Below are 25,320 nucleotides of genomic sequence, written 5' to 3' on the forward strand. Positions count from 1 at the left end.
ACAAATGAGTTCCCTAACCCTTTCCCGATGGAGTCTTGCCCCTCTACAGTGCGCGAGTACATTTTTTTTCTGACTGTCAGAGTAAGTGGCCATGCATTATCTCTTTGATTTGTGTCTTGTTTTATTTAATGAATTAGGTGACACTAATGAGACGTGTAAACATGGGTGCAGTTCATTAAGGGGTCGCATACATACTCCATGACACAGCCTAATAGGTCTTACTTCATGCGAGTTAAACGATTTATAAGCAGACTTGTTTACTCAGAATTCCGCGCATTCCTGGTCTGACTGTATGGAGTCCAAGTGGTTCGCTGCTTGGGGCTATTGTCTTTTTCCAGTATGTGTTTTACTTCAGGAATGTTTCCCTTCTGCACGGGGTGGGAGTTCGCTGAACACATTACAACATACGTACATGGTGTTTCAGCGGGCCCTGCTTGCCCTTGTCATCGTCAGCCTCGGCTATGATGGGAACCGCTCGTGGTTAATGCTACCTGCACCGATAACTGGCGCCCACTGGGGTCCTCAGAGGCCGCAGGGCGGGCAGCGGCCCCCCAAGGCTCTTTGTGAGTTGAGTTTAGAGTGATAATGGGTGTCTCCTCGTGCACTCAGATGACTTACACAGCTGCAGAATGATATATGTATAATGGGACTATCGATTTATAGCATATTGCGTTTTCCAAAAGCTTTTTAGTGAAATGTGCACTCAAAGGCAATTGAAACATTCTTTATTCTCAAAATTGTTTTTATTGAAGTTATTATTATAAAAAATAGATACACAAAAAAAGCCATCAGCAAACTTTTCATAGATTAGCCCCTAAGGTCGTACATTGCCTAGTTGTACATACACAGTATCATGGTCAGGGGTATATTGTCCCCTATTGCTATTGCTTCTTGCAAATACAATTTAAACAAACATAGTCAACAACATACAATAAACCTAATCATCTAATAAGAATCTGGGTTGGTAGGGTGACGTCCATAGGGGCTTTGTCATGAGCAAAGTATCTCAGCTGAACACTGGGGACTCTAGCTGGTGAAAGGAAGAGTCAGCCAGAGGGGGTTGGATATAGCAGTGTTGACTCATGGCATTTAAAATTGGAAGAAATGTAACTCCCTCGTTCATGTCAAGCATGTTGTTAGTGGTAGCCCTTTCAAGAGGTAGGAGACTAGTGGGACCTAAGCAAATTCAAAATTCTTGTAACTGTCAGAGAATATATTGGCCATTGTCTCCATAGTAGGGGCTCGCCATAGCCGTGTGTGCCATTGAGTGATCGCTGGGGCTTCAAGTTTTTTCCATGCTGCTGCAATGGCCATTTTAGACGCTCCTAGACAAAGCCACAGTATGTCTATATCATAATTCGTCTGGCATTTGAGCGAGGCTTCGCGTAGTCTTTATAAGGCAAAGCCAATCGTGTTTGGCATTGGGTATCCCAGTATTTCTTTAACTTGTGCAAGGATCTGGTTCCAAAAGGGCCAAATGGTGGGGCACTACCACCAAATATGACAAAAATCGCCTAAGAGGGCGCAACCTCTCCTGCAGGTGTCAGGGGTGTGTGGGAAGATTTTGTGTAATTTAGCAGGATAGAGGTACCAGTCATATAGGATCATGAGGTGGGCCTCCCTTAGACCAAGGGAACGGTTGAATTTCTACTCCGGTATCTCAGCTCTCAGGAGATCCTCCCTGAAGGCCATATGTCGAGGCTTGGGGAGTTCAATGTAACAAGCTGTAGAAAGTAAAGGAAAGATTTAGTTCCTCTAGTTGTGCTCGCTCGCCAAACAAACTGCTCAGTAGGTTGTAAGTCTCTCGTGGCAGCTAAGCGGACCGCAGGCTTCAGTGCCCAGTGTCACAATTGAGTGTAGTGGAAGTGTTCTGTGTGGGGGAGGTGAAAGTCTCTTTGACAGTGTTCGAAGCGCAACATGTCCCAATTGTGAAAGAGGTCAGCCAACATAAGACCTCTACGCTCTCTCCATGTATCGAAAGGTCCTGGGTGTAGAGCTGGAGAGAATTCTGGATTGTAATGGATCAGTGTATAGGGTGAGGGGAAGGTGGTCCAGTGTGCACGCCAAATGACCTCATCCCAAATTTGAAGAGTCATTTTAGTATGGGTGCTTAGATATGCATTCTGAGGGCAAAGCCACCTGGGCTTCCAAAGGATGTCCCAGATCACCCTTCCCACCACTGCCCTATCCATGTGAAGCTAGTGTTTGCCTGTCTTGCAGAGTGACCATTTGGAGATAACCCTTACCTGAGCAGTCTGATAGTAGAGGTGGGAGTCTGGCAGAGCCAGACCTCCCTGATCCCTCGAGAGTTGAAACACCTTGCAGGGTAGTCAGGCTCTGCCATTCTGCCTGATGAAATGGGTAAACAGCATTTATACAAGAAAGTAGTAAAGAAGAATTCTCTAACCATGTCAAATGGTAGTTTTTGAAAAAGATAAAGTAGTTTGGGGAGTACTGTCATTTCATTGTGTATATTCATCCCAGCCAAGAGAGGTAGAGCGGGCCCATCTCTTCAAGTAAGTTTTTAATTGTGTAAGGAAGGGAGGGAAGTTAGCTCAATGGAGGTCGGTGATATGTGGTGCTAATCTAATACCTAGATAGGTAATCTCCCTCTTGGTCCATTGAAAGGGGGTTGCTACTGTTAGCGTCTCCATGTCAGCTACTTGTAATGTCAAGTTGAGTATGTAGGATTTTGCTAGATTAATTTTGAACCCAAAAGCTGTCAACTCGCCCTGGAGGCCAGCTAGTGAGGTGGTCAGGTTAATGAGTGTCAATAGGACGTCATCAGCAGAGAAAGAGATCTTGTGCTCCATGGATCCATAGGGCACACCTTGAATTTCTTGTGTAGTTTGTATTCACACTGCCAAAGGTTCTATATTAAGCACGAATAACAGAGGAGACAAGGGACATCCTTGCCCAGATCCTCATCACAGGTGGAAAAGTTTAGAACTTGTCCTGTTTATCAATACACGTGATGTGGGTGACACATAATTGGCTCTAATCATGCTTATGAACCATTCTCAGAAGCCGTATCGCTTAAAGACAAGGAACAAGAAGGGCCAGTCCACTCGATCGAAGGCCTTCTCGGCATTGAGGCGTAGTAAGATTGCTGGAATCCTCTTTTTGTGTACTTTCCCCATCAAGTGGATTACCCTCCTCAAGTTATCATGCGTTTGGTGACCTTTAGTAAAGCCTGACTGTTCTGGGTGGATTAGATTGGGCAACAAGACATCCAGTCATGCTGTGAATACACAGGAGTAGAGTTTAGCGTCCAGGTTCAGAGAGCTATGGGTCTGTAGGGGCCATATAAATGCAGGTCTTTCGCTTGCTTTGGGATTACAGAGAGTAGGGCTTCATTCATTGAAGGCATAATCGCCCCCTCGGAAGCTATATAGTTGAGAGGGATGTCAGATGGGGGATCAGGTCGGAGTCGAATGTTCTGTAAAATTGAGCTGTAAGGCCATCTGGTCCTGGCGCTTTGTGCAACTTGATGTTTATTGCTAACCGTACCTCTACGTCGGTGATGGATTCACCTGGTATTTCACTTTGTGTATTGGTCACTTGGGGGGTGTACCTCGTCCAGTATGTGTGCTGCGGTGTATACTGTCTTATAGAAGTCTTCAAACACCCGGGCTTTCTCAATGTCTGAACTGGCAAGTGTAGTGGGATTGCCTCTTATATCTCCTATATATTCCTTTTCCCTTTTGAAGCATTCTTTAAATATGGGAGTACTTGCCTCAGCACCATAAATGTAGGACCACATGCTTTTCTGGCAAACTGAGACCATCATCAAACCGCAAAAGGGTTTCTAATTAAGTCAATACATATATATATACCACTGTGCAGTATAAGTAGCGGGGGAGGACACAGTTTCATGGATTTGAGGCACTGAAAATAATACTTTTTAAATCAACTTGGTTAATTTATGCCGGTGGTTGCAGGTAGTGGGTACTTGTGCTCATTTTAGGGGGATTGGACTATGGCAGAAGCAATTACTGAAATGGTCTAGTCACCACTTTGTACAAGCATGGACAAAGCCAATAGGTCTGGCTTGCATTTTGAGCCCTGACCTTGCTTGCAGTGCAAAAAAAAAAAAAGATTTTATTTTGTATAGAACGCATCTCTAAAGTAAATATTTTAATATGTGATGATTCAGAGTACATTTGAGATGTAAAATAGTCCCTCATCTTTTATAAGTCCAGCACTCTATAGGAGGTGGAATGTACACTGAAGAGCCAAAAGCATGAGGTGAAAGGCAATTACTTTGGTGGGTCACACCAAGGCCCACTCTATGTATAAGTGAAATAATTTGTGAATTTGTTATGTATGACTGTCACACAGAGCAGTTATAATTTATTTCAGTTTCCAGATATCGTAATTCACTACGTAGCAACAGTTGATAACAAAACCAGTTACCCGCTATTGCTACATCATAAAGACCTTTCACGCCGAGCTGACTGGGCTCTCGGAGAGCCTGTTGGCGCAGCTCTGCTTGCCTGCTTTGACTAAAAGTATAAAGCACAACTACAAAAGGGGGGTAGGAAGGCAGGGAAGGTGCTGGGAGTTGGTCCAAGTTGGCAGGTAAGTTTTTACCTTTTGGACAGGCTTACCCATTATTCCTATGCCCCTGCATATTAGCTGAAAGCAGGTTCCATTGTGGGTGCCATACATAACATAGAAGTACACATGGGTAAAGGTGAATTATGGTGTGTTTTTCATCTTGGTGTTCTGAGTGACTTCTCTCTTGTAGTCTATTTGATGTCACTCAGAACCCCTCGGTGAAAAACATCCCTGTAATTCACTGTTACCCATCAATAATTCTATATGTAACAATGTGTTAAAGACAGCTAACCTGCCAAACCAAGCCCAAAATGCAGCTGCCACGTGTTGAAAATGCATTTTAAATAAATTCTGAATTAAGGTTCATCATATTGCTGAAACCGTGACCTTCCTAGATGGATATGAATTCTCAAAGGAGACTGTAGGCTATCCATGGGTATTATACAATTTGTTGTTTCTGAAGAAGGAGCGCTTTCCATGCACTATGTACAATAATGGCACATATACCTGAAACCTAGCAACATCTATTCACCTCGAGCCTATCCATTCTTCTCATCTACCATGTGCATGAACTCACTTTAATAATCACACCAACCTCCTATTAAGTTAATTTATCACAAGGAAACTGGAGTAAATTCATTCCATGGTTCTTTGTGAGCAATAGACTAATCCCAAACACCAACACTAAGCAATTAGTAATAACAAATAACTATTGGATTAACCACTACCTTGGGTTCTGAAATAGCCTGCTACTCACTGTAAAGTGCTTCAATGCCTTGTCAAGAGTACAAAGTGCTTTATAAATGCAATTACCGTACTGTGCATGTGCTGGCGGAATTCCATTATTTGCATGAGCTCCTCTCCCATGTATTGAAGGAATTTCTCAACTTCAACGCATTAATTGTGCTAGTTGTAGTTAGATCAAATCATTGTATGGTGACTGGCCAAATGAATGATCAACATCTTAATGTTAAATATCATTTAGAAGAACTGAAGTTTTGCACATAAAAGGAATTATTTGTAATGAAATAAACTATTAATCAATTAACTTTGAAACTTTAAACAATCCACTTTAATTCCCTAATCTTAGTGATTTAATAGGGCACTATATACTAACAACTTGAGAATTAGTTAGAGAGGACTTTACTGAGATAGCTAGAATAATCAATGTGACACATCAAAGTATGTTATACTATTACTTAGGGGTACTTAAACTAAATTATTGCACAGACATTCACATATTGTAAACCTAGATTGCCAGGACTGAGATAACTAATTGGTTTCAGATAAAAGGGTAAGGCTGGTTTGGATATAGTGTTTCTCACTGATGAAGCCATTGATGGAAAGAATATGACGTATACTGTGAGATCAATTATTTGGAAAAACCTGTGCCATAACGTTGGTTATTTACAAACTAAATCAATCACAAGTACAACAAGAATACTTCTTATCAAAAATGTGCAAGGTGTTGGCGAGTCATCTGTAAAAAGGTCCAGTTGGTCATTGCTGCTGATCTTCCATCTCCCGTACGTCTAACACATCTCTTCAGTGCATATCAAGCCATTTCAAAATGGTATGCTGCCTCGACTTGTTTTAAAAGTAAAATAATGATCCAAATAATCATCCCAACCTGATTTCTAGTCATTTCAATAAATGCACTCGGTGGACATGGTCACATTCTCAAATCTTCGAAGGAGGAAGATTGAGGAGGATGGAGTTAAAGAAATCATGTGGGTGAAAGCAGATCTTATTCAGTGAAGGAGCCTAAGATTACTGGGAGCAATGAAGGTTCAAAAAGTAAAAGGGAAACCATGTATAGGAAGAGGGCATTTGTAAAAATATTCAATCTTATATGGAATCTCAAACGCCTCTCTACTTTTACAAGAGCAAAAACATAAGTTGTGTCAATACGCTTTTTAGGCAGCTGAACAAAGTACTCTTTATAATTTCCTTAAAGCCAATGCCCTTTTATTAATCTGTAATATTGTTTAGCGTTTTAAGAAGCTAGACAGCATAATATCCTGATGGTATTTTTTCTATGTCTTCTTTATGAATTTAGTTTATATTCTAAAGTTAGAATGTAAAATTCCCTTGAACGTGAGGTCAGTTGCTCCTCAGGCTGCCATAAAACTGTGTATAACTTTAAAAGGCCCTTAAGGTATAGCAGGCTTGCTCTCTTACACCAGCATGAGATAGATCAAAGCAACAGAAAGACTGCATTCTAAGAAAAGTGATGGTGGTGGTAAAAATATTGATTATTAATTATTGAAGTATTGACCACTGAAGAAAGTCTTCATTTAGCATGAAAGGCACATTTGAGAGATACAAATATGTATTAAATGGTAAGTTTAAAAGGGTTCAAATAATGCACTGTACAATGCGAGAAGCACTATGCAACCAATTATGGAAGGCCATCTATACTATTGTGTCTAATTTTAATAGAACAGTGTGTAAGTATGATGGAATATAGTTCATTACATTTATAGTTTCTTTAGAAACACAATTTAAATTATGTTATAGTGACAAGTGTATGTTTATTTTCTGTGTACCATCAAATATTGAAAACACAATTCACGTTGCTCATATGTAATTTGTAAATGTCCTCCTTACCACATAAAGTGAACACCAACAAGTGTCATTTTAAGGCCTGTGTCTTCCTCAATTTTGGGTTGGCTGGTGTCTTGGCTGGAGAGGTACCAACACCTGTCGACATCTCTAAAATAAACATAATAACATAGCACAAAGTGAAATAACAGCACCACTAAAACAGAAGAGGGCAAAGCGAAACAAAACACGCAAGAGAGACTCAACACAGTAAACACAACAGCAACACAGTGTCATAATGCAGCCACAAATGGTCTTGCCACACACCACTTCCAAACGTCTGATAATAAAACGGTGGTGGAAGGCATTTGCACCAAGTACTGCCTTTCTTAACACCAAGGACATTTAATTGTGTTTGGTTCATAAGTCTGCTTTTCATATTTTATTGTTTTTTGCAGCCTAACTGCTGCTCTTGTTCTAAAGGGGCAATGGCATTGTGCAAATGGTAAAACACGCCAGAACAGAACCCAATCATTGTTACTCTGCACAGAGAAAAGCCCACACCAATACTAAGAATTTTGGCTGGAGCAGCATCTGTGTGAATGGATTAAAAAAAAATCCTGGGTCGTGATAAATTGTACCTAAGTTTTACTAAGCCCCATATTAAACACGTATTTGAGTGATATATTACTCCATTTCTTCTTATCGCGTTCAGTTAAAAAGCAGCAAAAACTAAATTTTTTACTATGCCTTTACAGATAAAATACGACAAAATGTTGCGCTATTTCTTAGCCAAAAAAATGCCCCCTCACTTCCAAAGTGGATGGGAGGATGCACTTTTGCACTAAGAAATAGTGCTCAATGCAGCAGAATATGATTAGCGAGCATGAGCAGCGGCGAACGACCACTAACTGCCCCTTTTCTGTAGGATTTTTTCCCCTCAAATTACACAACCAGGAGTAATCACGTAATTATTGGCATTGGTAACAACCATTACTCTGATGCCGGTGACATTGAAATTCCACCAAGTCCTACTCAGCACCCTATTGCACAAAGATGAACAACAATAATAACTTGTTTTTCATAGAGCTCTTCATCCACCACGTCTGTTGCTTCTGGGCGCCTTAATTGCAAGGTGTTACTTTCATGCACCTGAGTGGAATTCACATAATGTTAAATAGTTACAGGCCAACAGAAAACCGGAATGTATGCTCATTATGTAATTCTTGTCTACTTAATCTTGTGTATTTATGTATTTCCTTCATATTTATTTCCCTCTTCAAGATAAAGCCTTCATAAAGGTGAAGAATCGAAGGCAAGGTGCACTAGAGCCCATCGCTGGACAGAAATCCTTTCGCCTCGCTATGAAAGTGAAAGCCTTCCCTTCACCAGAGGTTTTGTGGTAAGATTCTCCACAGCAGCGTGTGAGCACACAGGAACTGTTTTGGAGTGAGAGTGGAGTTCTGTGTTTTTTATCTTATGTGAGCATTTCCACTGTTCCTTCCTGAAAAGCTTTGTGAAGAGAAGTTCAGAAGCTGTGCGTTTGCTGCCAAAGAGATTTCAAATAGCATGGGAGGATGTCACATAGGAAAAGCCAGTGAGAATTCTTGTAGCGCAAGATGGTATTTCCGAAATCCAAAAGCAACTGATTAACAAAGGGATTTGCACATAGCTGCAAACGTGTGAAACGCGACTTCTGTGCAATTGCACATATAGGGATGTGTACGTTGGGGTCACTTGTATTAATGGCACTTTTAATTCACTTAGGGCCTCATGTGCAGAGATGCCAAATAAGAAATCATGAATTGCGACTAACAAGGATTCAGAATTTGCGATTTCTTATTTCGAATGTACTAAAATGGACTCGATCAAAGTAGTTGCAATTTCCTCATCAATTTCTGCCGAATACATTGGTAATTTGCGAACTGACCTATGTACTAGGTCGGTTCTCAAAATACTTTATCTTAATGGGTCGAACTTTTACCTACATCATTAATATGCAAGCGGTAAGTCGCAAATTGCAGCCCACTATGATTGGTCATAGCAGACTCTCATGCCTCTGACTGCTTATAAAAGTATCTTTTTTTTAATAATGCATCCCATTTTCCCTAAAGGAAAACGGAATGTGTCTTAAAAAAAGAAAAACTATACAACCCTTTTTTTGCAGCAGGCCTCTTTAAATATGTTTTTGTCAACATCTACAAAGGGGAACGGGCCCCCTAGGGGGCTCTTCCTGTTTGTGGATGGCTTACTACCTCCTTTGAGTTGATGGTAAAATAGTAATGCTTTGCAACCAGCTCACACCCATCAACACAGAAGAATCCCCATAGTGGGCCCTGCACGCTGACACTGGAACAGCCTAACATAGGCGGATTGGATGACAGCACTCCACGAGAATAAATCGGAACCTGTGGGTCTCCTAGCACACAACATTAACAACTTTAACAGGTGTATAACCAACTGTGCTGACCCGCTGGCCCCCATGAAACAAAGCTACACAACAAAAACTAAAACACAAGCCAGCTGGTACATGGAAGACCTTAGAAAAAACAAACAGCACTTCAAATAGCTGGAATAGAAATGGAGCACCAGCAAAGGAGAAGCGGAAAAATACATTTTCAAAGCCATCAATAAAGGTACCACTAGCTAATCTGAAAAACTAAGAGGAAGGTCCTAGTAGAAAGAATAAACACCAGCTCCAACATCAGCATAGAAATCTTTGCAATCGTCAAGGGCTTCACTACACTCACAGCTGCCACCAGCAACATCTGTCCATCACAAGATATGTGTTACAACCTTTTAAACTTCTTCTGCAGCAAAATCACAACGTTGTACAGTAACTTTGCCCCTCAACCAGACCCCCTAATCCTCTCCAGAAGTCTCCCAGTGACAAACGAAGACAACACAGTCACCACATGGGACCCCACTGGCACAGATGAAACCACAACAATCATGAAGAACAGTCACTCCGGGGCCCCAGAGGGTACATAATCTTCCATCCCATCCTAATACGATGACTTGATGAAGCAAGCGTCCAGGGACATGTCCTAGAGTGGCTCAAATAAATCAAAATCTATTAAGAAAGAAAGATGACCAAACAACTATCAAAGTAAAACTATAACCAACATTCAAAAACACTAATAGAAAAAATTAAAATAAGTACAAAATAAAAATATCGTCAACAAAAAGTTTAACATATTTTACATTTTACTCCCAAAGACATACACAGAAACATTTAGAACTCAATTTCCAGCAAATAAACTCCTTTAAAATAAAAAAAAATACCAACAACATAATAAAAACACAATTAACATGTCAAAAGCAACAAAAGAGTAAAAAAAACGATTACATTAAAAATAATACAATTCACCAGGCTAACTTCAACCTAAAAACAATAGGGAAAGTACTGTCCTTCAGAAAGATGAAATGTACTAATTCCCCTCCAATATAAACAATAGAAGGGAAAGTGGTAATCTTTGGAGGGGTCAATTTTACTATTCCCACCATAACCTAACCAACAGTAGGGTAATTGTTAGATTTTGAGGGAATCAGATTTAATATTTCCACTACAGCCAAAGCAAAGCTGATAAATATGTTTGACTAGGGATGATTGAGACTATACCAACTCCATCCTTAGTAACAACAGGGAAAACATTGGAATTTGGTGGGGTCAGATACACTATTTCCAATCCAAACTAAGCAGCAGTATAGAAAGTGCTGGACATTGGAGGGATCAGATTTGCTATTCTCACTCCAGTCTAAGCAATAATAGGGAAAATGATTTAATATAGAGGGTCAGATTCACTTTTCCCACTCCAAACTAAGCAATACTGGTGAAAGAATTAGATTTTAGAGGGGGATTTTCTATTCCTATTTCAACCTAAGCAACAGTAGAGAAAGTGTTGGACTTTGGAAGGATCAGATGTACTATTCCCACTCCAACCTATGGAACTATAGGGAAAGCATTTGAGTTTGGAAGGGCCAGATTGTCTATTCCCATTCTAGTCTAAGCAACAGTAGGAAAGGTGTTGGATTTTGGCTGGCTGTGGGAGTCTGCATTGCTATTCCTGTGACAACCTAAGCAACATTGGTGAAAGTATTGGACTTTTGGAGGGGAAACATTTACCATCCCCATTTCAAGCTAAGCAACAATATGGAAAGAGTTGGACTTTGGGGGAGGAGATCAGATTTACTATTCCCACTTAATCCTAAACAACAACAGGTAAAGTGCTGATAGAAATCACAATATTAAACATTAAGATAAAATAAACAAGGAAACTATTAATTTAAAAAGTTGTTTTAAACACAGTTCCTATAAACAACTAAAGCTCTAAAAATACTTATACAGATAATCTAAAAAGTCTTAAAAATGCAAATTTAAACATTGTTTATAAGTTAAAACACTACAAAAATTACAGTAAGAACACTTCCCACTGTTCTCCTCTAAAGTCCAGACAACTCAAAAAAATGTGAAATTATGCTAGAAATTAAACAAACAATAACAAAAATTATTTAAAAAAAATAGTAAATCCTTAAAGCCATATAAACAACACATTGAGCTAAAGGTAAATATATGAATTTGTTGAATTAGATAATTGACATAATTAATAATGTAAGAATCCTATTAACATCAAACGTTAACAATTTAAAATGCATTAAATTATTAATAAATAAACAACATTCTATAAGGAATAATTTAATTAATCAACTGAAAAATAAAAATTTTTAAAATGTTAATTAAATGATATAACAATTAAATAATTTACAACATTGTTGATCAAAATAACTGATTACATTTAACAAATCTTAAAAGATGTGTAGAAAAATTAAGATATATATCTAAATATCTTGCCAGTTTATTCCACTACAGACCCAAAGATCTGTCAATAATTAGCAAATTAAAATGAATTAAAAAAATAAGACTTCAAAACTATTACCAAAACTAAAAAAACAACTACTAAAAATATTACAATCTAAAATTAACACATTAATAACTTAAAAACACAATATTGTTCAACACTACAAAATATTAGACAATCAATATTCAATACTACTACTACATACTAGTATATTTAAAAATATTAGCCACTTACAAACACAATACCTCCAATACTCTCTACCACAATATTCTTGTGACCACAATATTTGTAGACAATATTTGTTTCAGGCAATATTTCTGAGGCTACAGTGATGTTGAGCACCATGCATAGAGTTGTTTGCTCTGTGCTAGGACCAGGGTAGTACTCCAGTCATTCCACAACAGGCTTAATACACTATGGTTTGAAGTGATATTGTGGGAGCTTAGAACAGAGAAAGGGAACCAGACTGCAAACAGGAGCAAGAGTCAATGTTATGTGTAGGTGCTTTGTGTAATGTCCCCAGATGCCTTCCAATTATGGACCAGCTGACAGGATGCACAGCTAAGAAGTTAAATAGCAGGACTATGTCATGTTGCTTAGAGTCACTCTACTAAGCGGTTCACCCTGGTCACAGTAATTTGCGTTGATATCAGCATCATGCATCTGGATACAACCATATTTTGGTGCCACTTCAGAAAGACAGGTTTTCTAACACTAGGCAGAAGGGGGTTTAATGGTCTTGAGGTTTGAATGGAGAAACCTGAGGCTCTGTCAGATGAAGATTGTGGATGTCTTTTGAGGACTGGGACTGTTCAGATGACAATGGCTTTTGCATTGTCCTAGGAAAATAATATCAACTAACTGAGATTTGGTTCATTACAAACATAGCAAAAACAGCCAGGTCCAGGTATAAAACATTGGCATTGGCAACAGACAATCTGAATTTCTATGGGAACGTTGGACTGGCAGTGTTGCAGTGCTGGTGATATTGGGGTTGATGCCAAGGATTTGGAAACTCAGATCAGCCTAACTCCCACTTTAACTCATAAATAGCCTTCTCTTTACTGTTGAGTGGCTAATGGGAACGACAGGTAATTGAAAGTACAAAACGTATACTTGGTTCTGACAGCCTTGTTTATTTTCTTTCATTCCCTTTGAAACTTTTGACACCAGCAGTAGTAAGTGCAGTGTCCAGGTTAAAAATTAAAAGCCAAGGTTGGCAGCTTTTACAATCCCAGTCCTAACGGCTGAGTTAAAGGGCACCTGGACTGGTAGGGTCTAAGGTAAAGGCTGATCAACTATTATAATGCAATAAAATAATAACACCTTTATCTTAAATATGTACCCGCATTCATTAGAAGGATAACCTCTGGAGGGTAGTGTTTCTTCAGAGTGGTAATGGTACTTCTAGAGAAGCAGTTCACTTTGCACTTTTAAGACCTGATCAATATATGTTCCAATGTTTTGCAAATTTAATGGACCTCAATATCAAATGGCTGAGGGAATCGGAGCTGTTTCATCATGGTCAGGTTTACACATACAAATGTGATGTTGATATCCTGAAATGCATATGTCAATTTAAAGAAAAAGGGGTTACACACATTGCCCTATTTTTGTTCATGGTCTTGTGATGGTTAACGTTTGTTTATCTTTTGTATTCTGAAGACTTTTGCTGGTTAACACTGAATAATTTGAATACATTGTGATGAGTTTGGAACGTCCACAATAAAGTTGTTATTGTAACTAATGGAAGAAGAAATTACATCCTGACCACTCAGAACTGGGAAAGGTCAGACAACACCAAATATACTGCTGTTTAGAGAAGCGAGTCTTTAGATATAGTGGACAAAGGTTAATTATTCTGTTGAGCTTAGAAGGTATGCTAGTTATGTCAGGAACTGGTTCAACAGTATAGAGTAGCAGTAGAGTTGCTTTTCTTTTTTATGACTATTAATAGTTCCAATTTGCAAATTGAAAGGTCTCTGCTGAAGTCTCTTGAACTCATATGTTATCCTTCTGCAGAGACTGCTGCTCGGAAAAATCCCATTGCAACAGTTCTTTCACTAGTTTCTAAGAAAGTGATATTCATCACGTTATTGCTTGGAACACTAGACATCGTGCAGGTTGTTGTGAAGTAGTCTGTGGCTGTCCTGCTGCCCTGAGACCAAAATTAATGATGATAGAAATGAGAACTAAATCCACTAGTATAATAATTCACAGAAAACATAGTGAAGCAACAGCGGTTCAGTCAAATCAAAATGAATTCTGCTCTCTTATGACTGGTAGATACTATGTTCAGTCCCACACTGCTTCATTTTCTGGTTTGTCTTGTGACATTTTAGTATACAGGCTCCCAAATGTCCTATATAAGTTTCTAACAATCCTCAATAGATGACAAACGTCCCTTAGCTATGCCTAGTGCGTCATTGAGCTTCCGTTTTGTTGATTACACTTTAACTTAACGAAGTAGATTAGAATGTTAGGTCTGGTGTTAGCCAAGGTCTTTTGATTTTACAAGAAAGACATATATATGTGTATGAGGTGAATATCTATAGGTGATCAAAGTTGTATTATACATAACTCCACAAATATATATATACCATGACAGTACATATATATATTTTCAAAGTATGTAGATGTGGAGTTAAGAATAGTAATCTATACTTTCCTATTTTCACTTCCCTTCTTGATATTGTGGTCCTCGATATTTTTGACACAATATTTTGTCCACAAAATATTTTTGTTTCCAATATTCCGTCAGTAATCCCATTTCCATTGGCCTGCTGCTGTGTCATTCACAATTTTCTTCTGCTCATTATAGCATACAACGTATAGCTGTCGGTCAGCCCAAGTCAGCCATGGCTAACTTCACTGTGAGTTAAAACAGTCTGCTCTTTCCCAAGGAGAACGCTCACACACAATGTAATTCCTTTCAGTGCCAGGGACTACTATGTCAAAATATGTGCTTCTTGAGATAAAAAAATCTTTTGATTTTATTGTCAAGGGACTGTCAGCTACTCCAACAATGCAGGTTTAAAAAAGCTATAACAAAACAAGCATTGACAAAGCAAAAAGGCTGGCATCCAATGTCAGACAAATAGGCTTTGACAGTGCTTCTTAGAAGCAAGCAGCAAGCAGTTGTCTGTAAAGCAGTGTGCAATCACCCTTCTGAGTGTCAGGCTAAATTTATGAAATGCTGTGCTTGCCAAAAGTGGAGTGTAATGAAAAGAACATATTTGTTCCATACAGTCATACAGGTCATGTTTTGAAAAGCCCAGAAGACTGAAAGTGGTCTTAGTATTTCTTATGTTCCCAACTAATGAAATAATATAAGATGGTTGTTAAAATCAGTCACTGTCTCCGTCAACGTGGTGTGTCCATTTGGATGTGCCTCCTTTGTGTCAAACATTTGAATGTGTTGAACACCTACATGAACGAGGCCGACCTAATTACGCATTGTGCTAAAATTTTGCAGTCACCCAGCGTACTGTTGTTAGTGTGGTTTGTAGTTAATTTATTTCTTGCAGTATTTCAAAATCAACAACAAATAATTGAAGTATACATTGGGTGGCGCTGCTCAGTTTTAGCCCTGTGCACGGTTATCTTTGGTCAGTGGACTTTAAAGAGAAGGGGACACCCCTCAACACACCATTATTTTGATCGTATTTGATTGTAAGGTACATATAATTAACTGAAGATGTGTGTTTTATGAAGGCAGGAATGGCTTTCATTATAGGTAGGAAGCTGGCATGTCTGGGCACATGTGTAGATAGCTAACATGTCTGGGACCCAGACATGCTAACGTGAAGCATGGAAAAAGACGTGCAGGATTACTGGTTGCATATATGTTGGAGGTTTTGGGAGATTCTGTTTGGTGTGGTAGAGGAATGAAGAGTGAGGACCAAGAGGCCTTGAAAAGCACTTGTCAGCAAGTATTTTTGCGGGGTCCATGGAGGTGTCTACTCTGCTAAAATAGCCCTAGACAGGGGCACACACAAACATATATTGAATGAGATGGGGCAAATCTCTGACAGTAGAGAGTACATATACGTGAATGTGCGGGAGCGGCAGTGGGGCACTGGAAGAGCTTTGACATGTAAGAACTGCCTCTAGTGGAAACAATTCGACCCACAGATGCTAGTTCGAAGAGAATAGGTGACGTGGGCTGAAACTGAACTACTCACCTGGCATAGGCAATAGGGATTATACGTGTGTCATCTGTGCAACCAAAAAGGAAGAACTGTATCTTAGGAAACATTCAGACGCTTATGGGTTCCATTGCCAATAAGTGACCAATTTTTTGCGACACAGTTAGCTAACACAAAAGTACCAATCTGACCCATGTTTCCCATGTTCCTGGTTGCTACCACATCACTCATCCAATGTGGTCTCCAAATTTCTTACACAACAGCGTTCACCAGGACAAACCAGAATTCCTAATACCACATGTGTTATCAATGGTCTATGAGAGTGTAGTTGCCACTTTCAACAGCAAAAAATGTTGACTGTCAACCAGCCAGTCGGACTGTGTGAGGAGGAGAAGCTCTACAAGACATCTGCATGTGACCAGATTGGGAGCCAAGGCCTGCTAGTCTCCCTAAGGGTGAGGGGACATCACCCAGGGAATCCACAACCACTTGCCCTAGAGCCTGAAACACCAGCACCTGCCTGTTTGCCAAGGCCAGAGTGCCATGTGAGGAAGAGGAGAGCATTAGAGGATGCAAGGTCCAGTGTGGAATCCTGTCAATTGACCTCTCTGAATGAGGTGTGAGGAAATAGCTGTTGTCCATGTGCATGATAAAGTCGAAGATCCCTGTATGCCAGAGGACTGCCACTGTGAATTGGGCTGTGGATATTGATGTGCCAATCGGGCTGGAGCCCCTGAGCAGTGAGGCGTTGGCATCCCTGTATACCAAATGGGGCCTCTGTGAAATGAACTGTAATCATCACAGTGTTGGAGCGGCAACCACTTATGATAGAAGGGGCCTCAGTGGATGGACTGTCGTGCAGAGTGGGCTGGAGCCCTTGCCGGTGAAGAGCCAGTTACCCTATATGCCAGGGGGTCAGCCATGCAGGCATCTGCTGTGTTGTTTGGGTTGCTTCCTGTGTACAGTAGCGATACAATGACCCCCTACGCCAGAGGTGGTTACCGAACTAGCAAGAAGTGTGACCTGACCTGGAGTGTCACCAGAGGAATGAAGCCGCTGTGGGAACCCCCAGGCACCTACCCCGGGACGAGGTATCAGCATCAGGAATATCTCACCACCCACTGTAAGATGGACCAAAGACTTACCCTTCAAGGAACCTCTAGTTGCTGCGGGTGCATGACCACATGTGAGGAACTCAGAGATCAAGGAGTGCAACATGCCTGGACCATATGCAGTGACTCACCTGAAAGGAGCACACTCAGGAACACCAGATGCTCCGTCCCTGCAGTTGCAGGTAAGACTGAATTGCGGTTCGCCAGTTCGCCCTTGAGGATCTTACTTGCTAGATAGCACTTTGGTGCTGGATCACTTTTGACTAAAATGGAAACTGAAAGTAAGTATTTGGCTGAACAACCATTGATTACTGCTACTGCGTGTGCTTTGAGTTGTGAGTCCATGTCCACCCCTCCTCTATCCACCTATACCCAAGGGAGCATTGGACTGCTCGGACTACAGTATTCCTGAGAGTTAAGTGATGAAGGGGTTCTTGACTCAGCTCAGAATCCGTAGTAGGTCAGGCCTGGGAAATCAGGAGTAAAAGGCCTCAACCCTCATGGTTCGGCCCAGTATCTCATGCTTACCCCCACAGCCCTCTGAACAGGGTTCTGACAGCATGTGTGGGCTTTTATGGTAGAAATGTAAAGTAAAAGTAAAATAATATGATGATGTCACCCACATGCATCTCAAATCACCTCTCATCTAGAGCACTTATACAGATCAGGATGCCTGCTACAAATTCAGGGCTCGGTGCCAAAGCATCATTTGACTGACCCACTGCACTAGACAAAGAACCACTATCAGTAACTGCCAGTGCAAAATTAGCCTGGTATTAGTTGATAACATATTCCTAAACATATGTAATTAGTGTCATTTTTATTGAATACATAAAATGAGAAGTCCTGGACCCCAGGTCAGTTTATTGTTTTTGACTTGATTTCATCTTATTTTGTAGCCTGATGCCCCAAATCTCTGCTTAGCCTTCAGAAAAAAAACACTCGTTAGTAACATAGTTGTGAACAGAACATTCGCTACTGTATCCTGGCAGATGTTGCCCAGTACATTGCGAGGAAAACAAAAGTTGATGGAAGGAATGCTTGCAAACACTCTCTTCCATTGGTAGTCATTCGGGCCACATTCCACTCCATTGAGACCCTACATGTGCATATCAACCTTGCTCCTGCTCCAACAGGAACAGTCCAGGCCACACTGAACTGGAATCTGTTTTTTTTACCAATAGTATGCTTTCGGGCTGTAGAAACCTGCATCAAGATTAACCTCAGGCTGATCTTTAATGTAATTTCACGAACCTTATGAAAACAATATTATCGGTGCAAGATCTCAAGGTTTTGAAGTAATTAGCGTTACTTGGCTCATTGCATTTAGCTTACAACAAAGGTTGCGTGAGCTAAATGATCAGGAAGCAATCTAGGCTGTATTACATGGACTTGGGCGGTGTGCGTTTGTGTCTGCTGCCAGAAAGCTATTTTTGCTTGAAAGATTGGTGTGAGCACAGTGAGAAATTCCTGCTGGCTGCAAGATTCCCATGCTTATCACCGACTCACTTGTGTTACTCCTGTTTTGTACTGTGATTTTGAGACTTGGGGTAGTAAATTAAGCTTAGATACCTCAGTTTTACTTTTGGAGGTTTACATCTTGAAAGCTCACATCACGTTTTATTTTATTTTATGTTGGTTTTACTTTCATATTCACTTACTGAGGCATGTTAAGACATTGAGTTCAAATCTTAGGGTAGGTTTGTGCAATACTGAAGGATCTTTAGTCTTGGAAGTAGTATCCAAATGTTTTTTTTTTATTTATGGAGCACCAGCATATTAAATGGAGTAATACCACCTCAGGCACGCCCCCGCCCCCAAAATAAATGTCTAGACGTCCTCCATATTTTTCTGTCAATACCTGCCCCAGTAAATGTAACCTTTTAAATTGATTGTTTCTGGAATCCATGGCCCTGGACTTGCAGTTGGCAGAACACACACATGGTTAATTTTGTGGGATTTTGTTTTCTCTATTCGAGACAAAGCACTTTTCCCATGTGAGGATGTTATGTCTTTCCCAGGACGTTACTTTGAAGAAGAGAATCACAAATGATATCACTGCAAATGTTTTTGCTTTTTTGAAGTGTGCCTTTCATTTCTTTCAATTAACATGCACTTGTGGTGCATTTGGGAGTGGAGGGGCAGAAAAGGGAGTTGGTTTACAATGGGAAATGATCCTGACATCATTAGCCATATACCAGCTCAGCAAACTGTATTGTGGAAGGTTGGAGATCCTAAAAGTTCTGATACTCATAGGCCAGAGACAGGCATTTGCAGTAGACAAGGCACGAGAGAACAAAAGCCAAGTTCTCGGCTTAGATGTGGTTTGAGTGGAACAGGGGCTCCAATCTGCTGAGCAAAATTAATATTTTGGGACAAGAGCCAATTATGTTTTTGATGTGTGTAACAATGCTGGGGGTTAAAGAGAGCCCCCTAGGGATCAATAGCATGGGTTAAAGTCTTGAGCAGGGAAACAATTTGGATCAGTTGATGAAGATTAACAGAATCAGGCAACCTCTAAACATAAACACTGTTTTGTGTTAAGGTTAAGTTCCAGTGTTCAACAATAACAATTGGATTATTTGTCTTCAGATCCCCCTCTTTCCCCTTCACGTGGAAAACGATTTCAGTGCCATCTTCATACTAGGAGAAATTCAAATAGGACCAGACATCTCCATTGCACTACAACAAGAAAACAAATTAATGTAACCTTTCCTTCTTTATTAAAGGTATAAGGATGACTTGCTTGCAGCTGAAAAGTGTGCACGCTACATAGTTGATGGCTATGTCTTGACAATCAAGGATGTTTCCGAAGAGGACACCGGAAACTACACCATTGTACTGAAAACTCCCCAGTGGAACTTGACTAAAAGCCTTACCAACACTCTGATTGTCAATGGTAATTCTCCAAATTTATCCATCAGTTCTCACACACTTTTCCCACCACAGCTAATGTTAAAGTGGCCATCCGGTGTAGAGAAGAACAATCAGTTCTCTTTACCCAGTTCGGCATCCTAAACAATCACCAATAATAGGCATGCAAGAATGTTGCTTTGTTTGATGATGTCAGCATGGACTTTGAGGTACAGTGTTACATAATTAATCATAAGGCCCATTTAAATCTCTTCTCTACTTCCTGGCATTTCTGCATCCATCTCTGTAATAGAAATGTTATCAAAGATTAGGTTTTCTAAATTGATTGATCTTCCATTTTATGTTCTTTCAGTGAAACCACAAATTTATGAAAAAGCAGTGTCATTTCAAGACCCTAAACTGTACCCACTGGGCAGCAAGCAAACCTTGACGTGCACGGTGTATGGTGTCCCTTCACCAACAATTCGCTGGATATGGCACCCATGTGGACATAATTATTCCAGGCCCTGGTAAGAACATGATTGTACTTACATTTATGAAGTCTTTTGTGTTACAGCTAGGCTCGAACTTTGTTCAACAAAATTAGCAAATTCAAAGAACCCCGGAAGCATTTTGTTGTACTAGACAAAAGTCTCCTAACTGGCTACATTAATAACTCTTCAATATAATAAGTATTTGCTAATAATTTAAAAGTGTGTTAGATTTGTGCTAGTTAATTCTCTATTTCACATAGTCCATGTGTCTCATACGCTAAGCAAAGCATAGGGAAATCTTTTAAGAGATTTAAGAGATCTGTATGAAGGTAAAAAAGCATTCATAGAATCAAAATGATAATTTGGATGTGTATTATTGTGAATCAGTTTTTAGCCAGAGTTTCTTCATACCTCTATGTTTTGTTGATAAATGGGTATTCGTTTGTTTTCGTTTACCCCTATATTGAAATATAAATGGTTCTTTTTTAAATATTACCTACTTCTCAAATGTGAATGGTACAACTGCAATATTACCAAAACACACGTTTCACCCTTGAGGTAATCTTTTTTCTCAAAAGCAGAACTTAATACACAAACCTGTTGTATGTAGCATTATGGTAACTCACAAATTACCATTAATTGTAACTGATGAAGAATGTGGAAGCACCGACTTCTATGAGAAATAAGAAAATGTGTTTGCATTTCTTCTTACTAAATTCCTTGAATTGCTTATCAGTCAAGAAGATGATTCATGCTGAAACCCTATGTCCGCTACATGCATTGCTCTGGCACACTAGCCCCAGGGCCAGCTTTAGGGCAGTGCGACTGGTGCAGTTGCACTGGGCACTGACCTGGGGAAAGGGTGCTGATCTCAGGGAAAAGGGGGGGGGGCACTATGATAACTCTTGTGGTTAATTTTCCTGCTAGAGAGAGAGATAGAGCTTTATCTAGTGGCAGTTCTGACTCACCATAAAGGAGCACAGAGTGTTAATATGCCTGCTGCAATGAACGTGTACTGTGCAGACCATAAGTCTGTATATTATGTGGATAGCTGAGTGGATTGCTACTCTTGTCACAGAGGTTTTTCATTGTTGCAGTTCATAAAATACAACTCTAATATAGAACAGTGATTGTTCCGAACTGTCATCAAACTGCATTAAATAGGATAGGATGTTCTTCCCCCAGGCTTTGATTCTCTATTCCTAACGTTGCTAAAAAGTGTTTGCTTGGATAAATATGCATTCTTGTTGGTAAAGCCAGCCTTTACCAGTGCGTTTAAAGAAATGAAATGTATGTGAGAGAGGGGCTATGAAGAGATGAGGGGCACTTTTGCCAGGTGAGAGTGAGGCGTAGGTCATGGCGGGGTGCACCAAAAATGATTGTCACACTGGGTGCCTAGCACTAAAGCCAACTTCTGACTAGCCCTTGGTTCTTGACTGCGAAAATTCACCAAATGCTAGCCCAATTGAGTGCTACAGCCATCTTCACGAAATTTAGGAAATCCAAAGTTTAAGGACAGAGCTTTTACCCCAACTCTGAAACCAGATTTCTAGCCATATAGAAACAAGCACTGGCAATGCCAATAGGTCTGTCTTCAAAGTAATGTTGTATGGTAATATGAAGCATTACAATAAAATGGCATGGGAAAAGATATATATTTGTGTGGAAGCAAAGAACTGTAGAATATATTGGTGTAGATTTAAAGACCAGGTGACAAGTTGCACTTTCAAGCTAGACCTAAACATCCATGTGGGTTAATGACCACCCACCTTCCAGCAGTACTGCTGCCAGAGAAAAACACCATACATTAGCTAGTTATCTAGGACACTTTAATATCTTTACAATGTCATATGTGCCCTGAAAGTTCAAGCTCAGGCAACTGCATAGCTAAACCAAATAATCACAGCTGTATAGAGGGCAAGCACTTTATTGTGGAAGCACACAATGGCCCTCATTCTGACCTTGGCGGTCGGCGGAGAGACGGCGGTCGGACCGCGAACAGACCGGCGGTATTAAAAATGGCATTCTGACCGCGGCGGTCACCGCCGCGACCGACCGCCACTTCCCCACTCCGACAGCCACGGCGGTCATGACCGACGGGCTGGAGTTTGCGCACTCCGGTCCGGCGGTCGACCCAAGACCGCCAACGGTATCATGACCCTGCTTACCGCCGCGGTTTCTGGCGGTCGGGAACCGCCATGCGAACCATGGCGGTAGGCACTATCGGGGCCAGGGAATTCCTTCCCTGGCACTGATAGGGGTCTCCCCCACCCCCCACTGCCCCCCCGAGTCCTCCCCCCACACCCTCCACCCCCCTGCCACCCCCCAGAGGTGGTACGAACCCCCTCCCCACCCCCACCCCGACATGCACATACAAGCACCCCGACATGCACACACCCCCTACATGCACATATACACACCCCCTACACACACACATACACAACGGGGACACATACCCGCACACATACATGCCGACATGCGCACCCGCCGAACTACACACATTGCCCATAGGCACAGCAGCACTCCCCGCCCGCATGCACGCACTCACACACCCCCTCTACACACTCCCACGCACACCCCCATGCACGCACACATCACACAACACCCCCCCACCCCCTCCCCTCACGGACGATCAACTTACCTTGTGCGTTGGTCCTCCGGGAGGTGACAGGAGCCATGGGGAGGTGACCGCCAACAGAAGACCGCCAACAGAAGACCGCCACACAGAAATGTGGGTCGTAATTCTGTGGGCGGTGTTCTGCTGGCGTGGCGGTGGAGGTTGACCAGTCTCCACTTTCCCGCCGACCGCCAGTGTGGCTGCTGGCGGTTTTCCGGCGGAACGCTCCCAGCGGTCAGAATGCGCACAGCGGCATACCGCCGCGGTCGGCGGTCTTCACCGCGGCGGTAACTCGGCGGTCTTGCGAAAAGACCGCCAAGGTCAGAATGAGGGCCAATATCTGCCCAATCAAAACATGTACTCCTGGTTCAAAACATGTGGGCGGAGCCTAAGCATCTTTCTAGTGATACTCACATAATTATCTGGCGACAGCAGCTCTGTCAAGCTAGACCATAAAAATATACACACCATCTAAAAATGAGAAAGGCATGACGTATTTGACTTGTTACCAGGTATCATTCCACTGCTTGGTTGGTCTGCTCACAATCAAATATCCCTCTCACTGCCTACATTATGGCCAAATGAAAATTTGGGATTAACGAAATTTGATAATGTGATAATGTAAGTTGTCCAATGATTTTATGCTGAACACAAACATGACAAATTAAGCTTGGTCTCTTTTTAAATATATTTTAGCTTATTGCCCTCGAGAGCCTCAGATGTATGTTTGGTGGAGAGGGTGTAACAGTTTTGATTATGTAATTCAACTCATATCGTTACTCTTTTAGAAAAGATTATTCTGAATATTGAAACTGATGAATTCATGCGACCTTGCGCAAAATGTTGGACGGTCATTCTAAAATCCACTGTTTCATAGCGATGAACGCCTACTGTTGTCTTAAGTTGAGCCTAGAGCCCAGCAAGTCTGGCAACGGAAGCAAATACATGGAATCTGCTGACGGTCTTTGTACACAAATAACTTGGCTAGAAAGTCCGATCCAATTCTTATATGATTGGTAATAATGCATCACAGTTATTTGTCCTTTCCCAAATATCCTAACCAAGTTCTTTTGTTGCCATTATTTTTATGTTGACTGTTAGCATTCTTGACATCTTTAAATGTCATTAACTTATGCTGTCTGTGGCGGAAAAAGGGAAACTATTAAGGGCTTGACTTCATGATTAGAAAACACAGCCAGTGTGGCTTTTTTAGAGCACAGTGCAGTGACACACCATGTAGTCACACGTGCAAACACAGAACAAGTGAGACAGTCAGTATATTTACCTTTCATTTCCTCTTGCTCAAAATCACCACACTTTTCTCCCTCCAGAGAGCAGAGGCAAAGTTTATAGCAGTAAATTAAACAGCAGGGGATAAACGTGTATGTAAAAATGGAGCACAAAATGGCCAAAGCAGAGAATAAACTATGTTTATTATCGTTTTGTATAAAAGGGGCGGGCCATGGACTGTGACATGCACTGAGGTGAGTGTACTGTGCGCATGTGTGTTTGGCCGGCCGACTGGGGCCAGCCAAGCACACATACACAGGTGCTCAATCCACCCCGGCACTGTGTTGCCGGGATGGATAGAGTAGGCACAGGCTCCCAGTCTGCCTGGGAGTACCCTGGCTGGGTGCTCCCAGCCAATCCTAAGGCTTCTCTAAGCAGTGTCAGGATTGGCCGCAGGGCAGGTTTAGGAGCTGGTTCCGCAGTCAACAGCGGAGGAGCAGAGCGGTGTGGAATTAAGGTAAGGTTTTTTTTAATATTTATTATTTTATTTTATTTCTCCACCCCACGCCACGCGCTGCACCACCCGCCCCTTTTCCCTGCCACATGCGGCCACTGTGGTCCAACCTTTGCGTAGAGATGTAAAAATGCACTTTTCAAGCACTACTGTGGTTTGCACACACAGAACATGCTTGTGCCTGATTCCTTCATGACCACTGTGGAGAAAGAGACTTCTTTAACATCATCCACCAGCGACATGAGGATATACCACAGACTCATAATGCATCACTGAATAACACGCATCAAGCATACTTGTTGCATTTCTTGCTTTGAATAAGACATAATATTAATGTAGCCCTGAGAATTTGTACTTGCTCATGCATGTAGAGTATTTATATTTAAATC

The 25,320-nt window shown here is 41.1% G+C and overlaps 1 protein-coding gene across 1 annotated transcript in view; it reads left to right on the forward strand.

Annotated features, from left to right (window-relative positions):
* The window catches only part of FLT1 (fms related receptor tyrosine kinase 1), a 310,221-nt gene that overhangs the window by 84,091 nt on the left and 200,810 nt on the right, over positions 1-25,320 (forward strand). Inside the window, exons 8-10 of the mRNA XM_069202204.1 lie at positions 8,389-8,506; positions 19,953-20,122; positions 20,450-20,606. Of these exons, the coding sequence (XP_069058305.1) occupies positions 8,389-8,506; positions 19,953-20,122; positions 20,450-20,606 (445 nt within the window). The remainder of the gene's footprint in view (positions 1-8,388; positions 8,507-19,952; positions 20,123-20,449; positions 20,607-25,320) is intronic.

This window comes from Pleurodeles waltl, chromosome 8, assembly GCF_031143425.1.
Source record: "Pleurodeles waltl isolate 20211129_DDA chromosome 8, aPleWal1.hap1.20221129, whole genome shotgun sequence".
NCBI lineage: Eukaryota > Metazoa > Chordata > Amphibia > Caudata > Salamandridae > Pleurodeles > Pleurodeles waltl.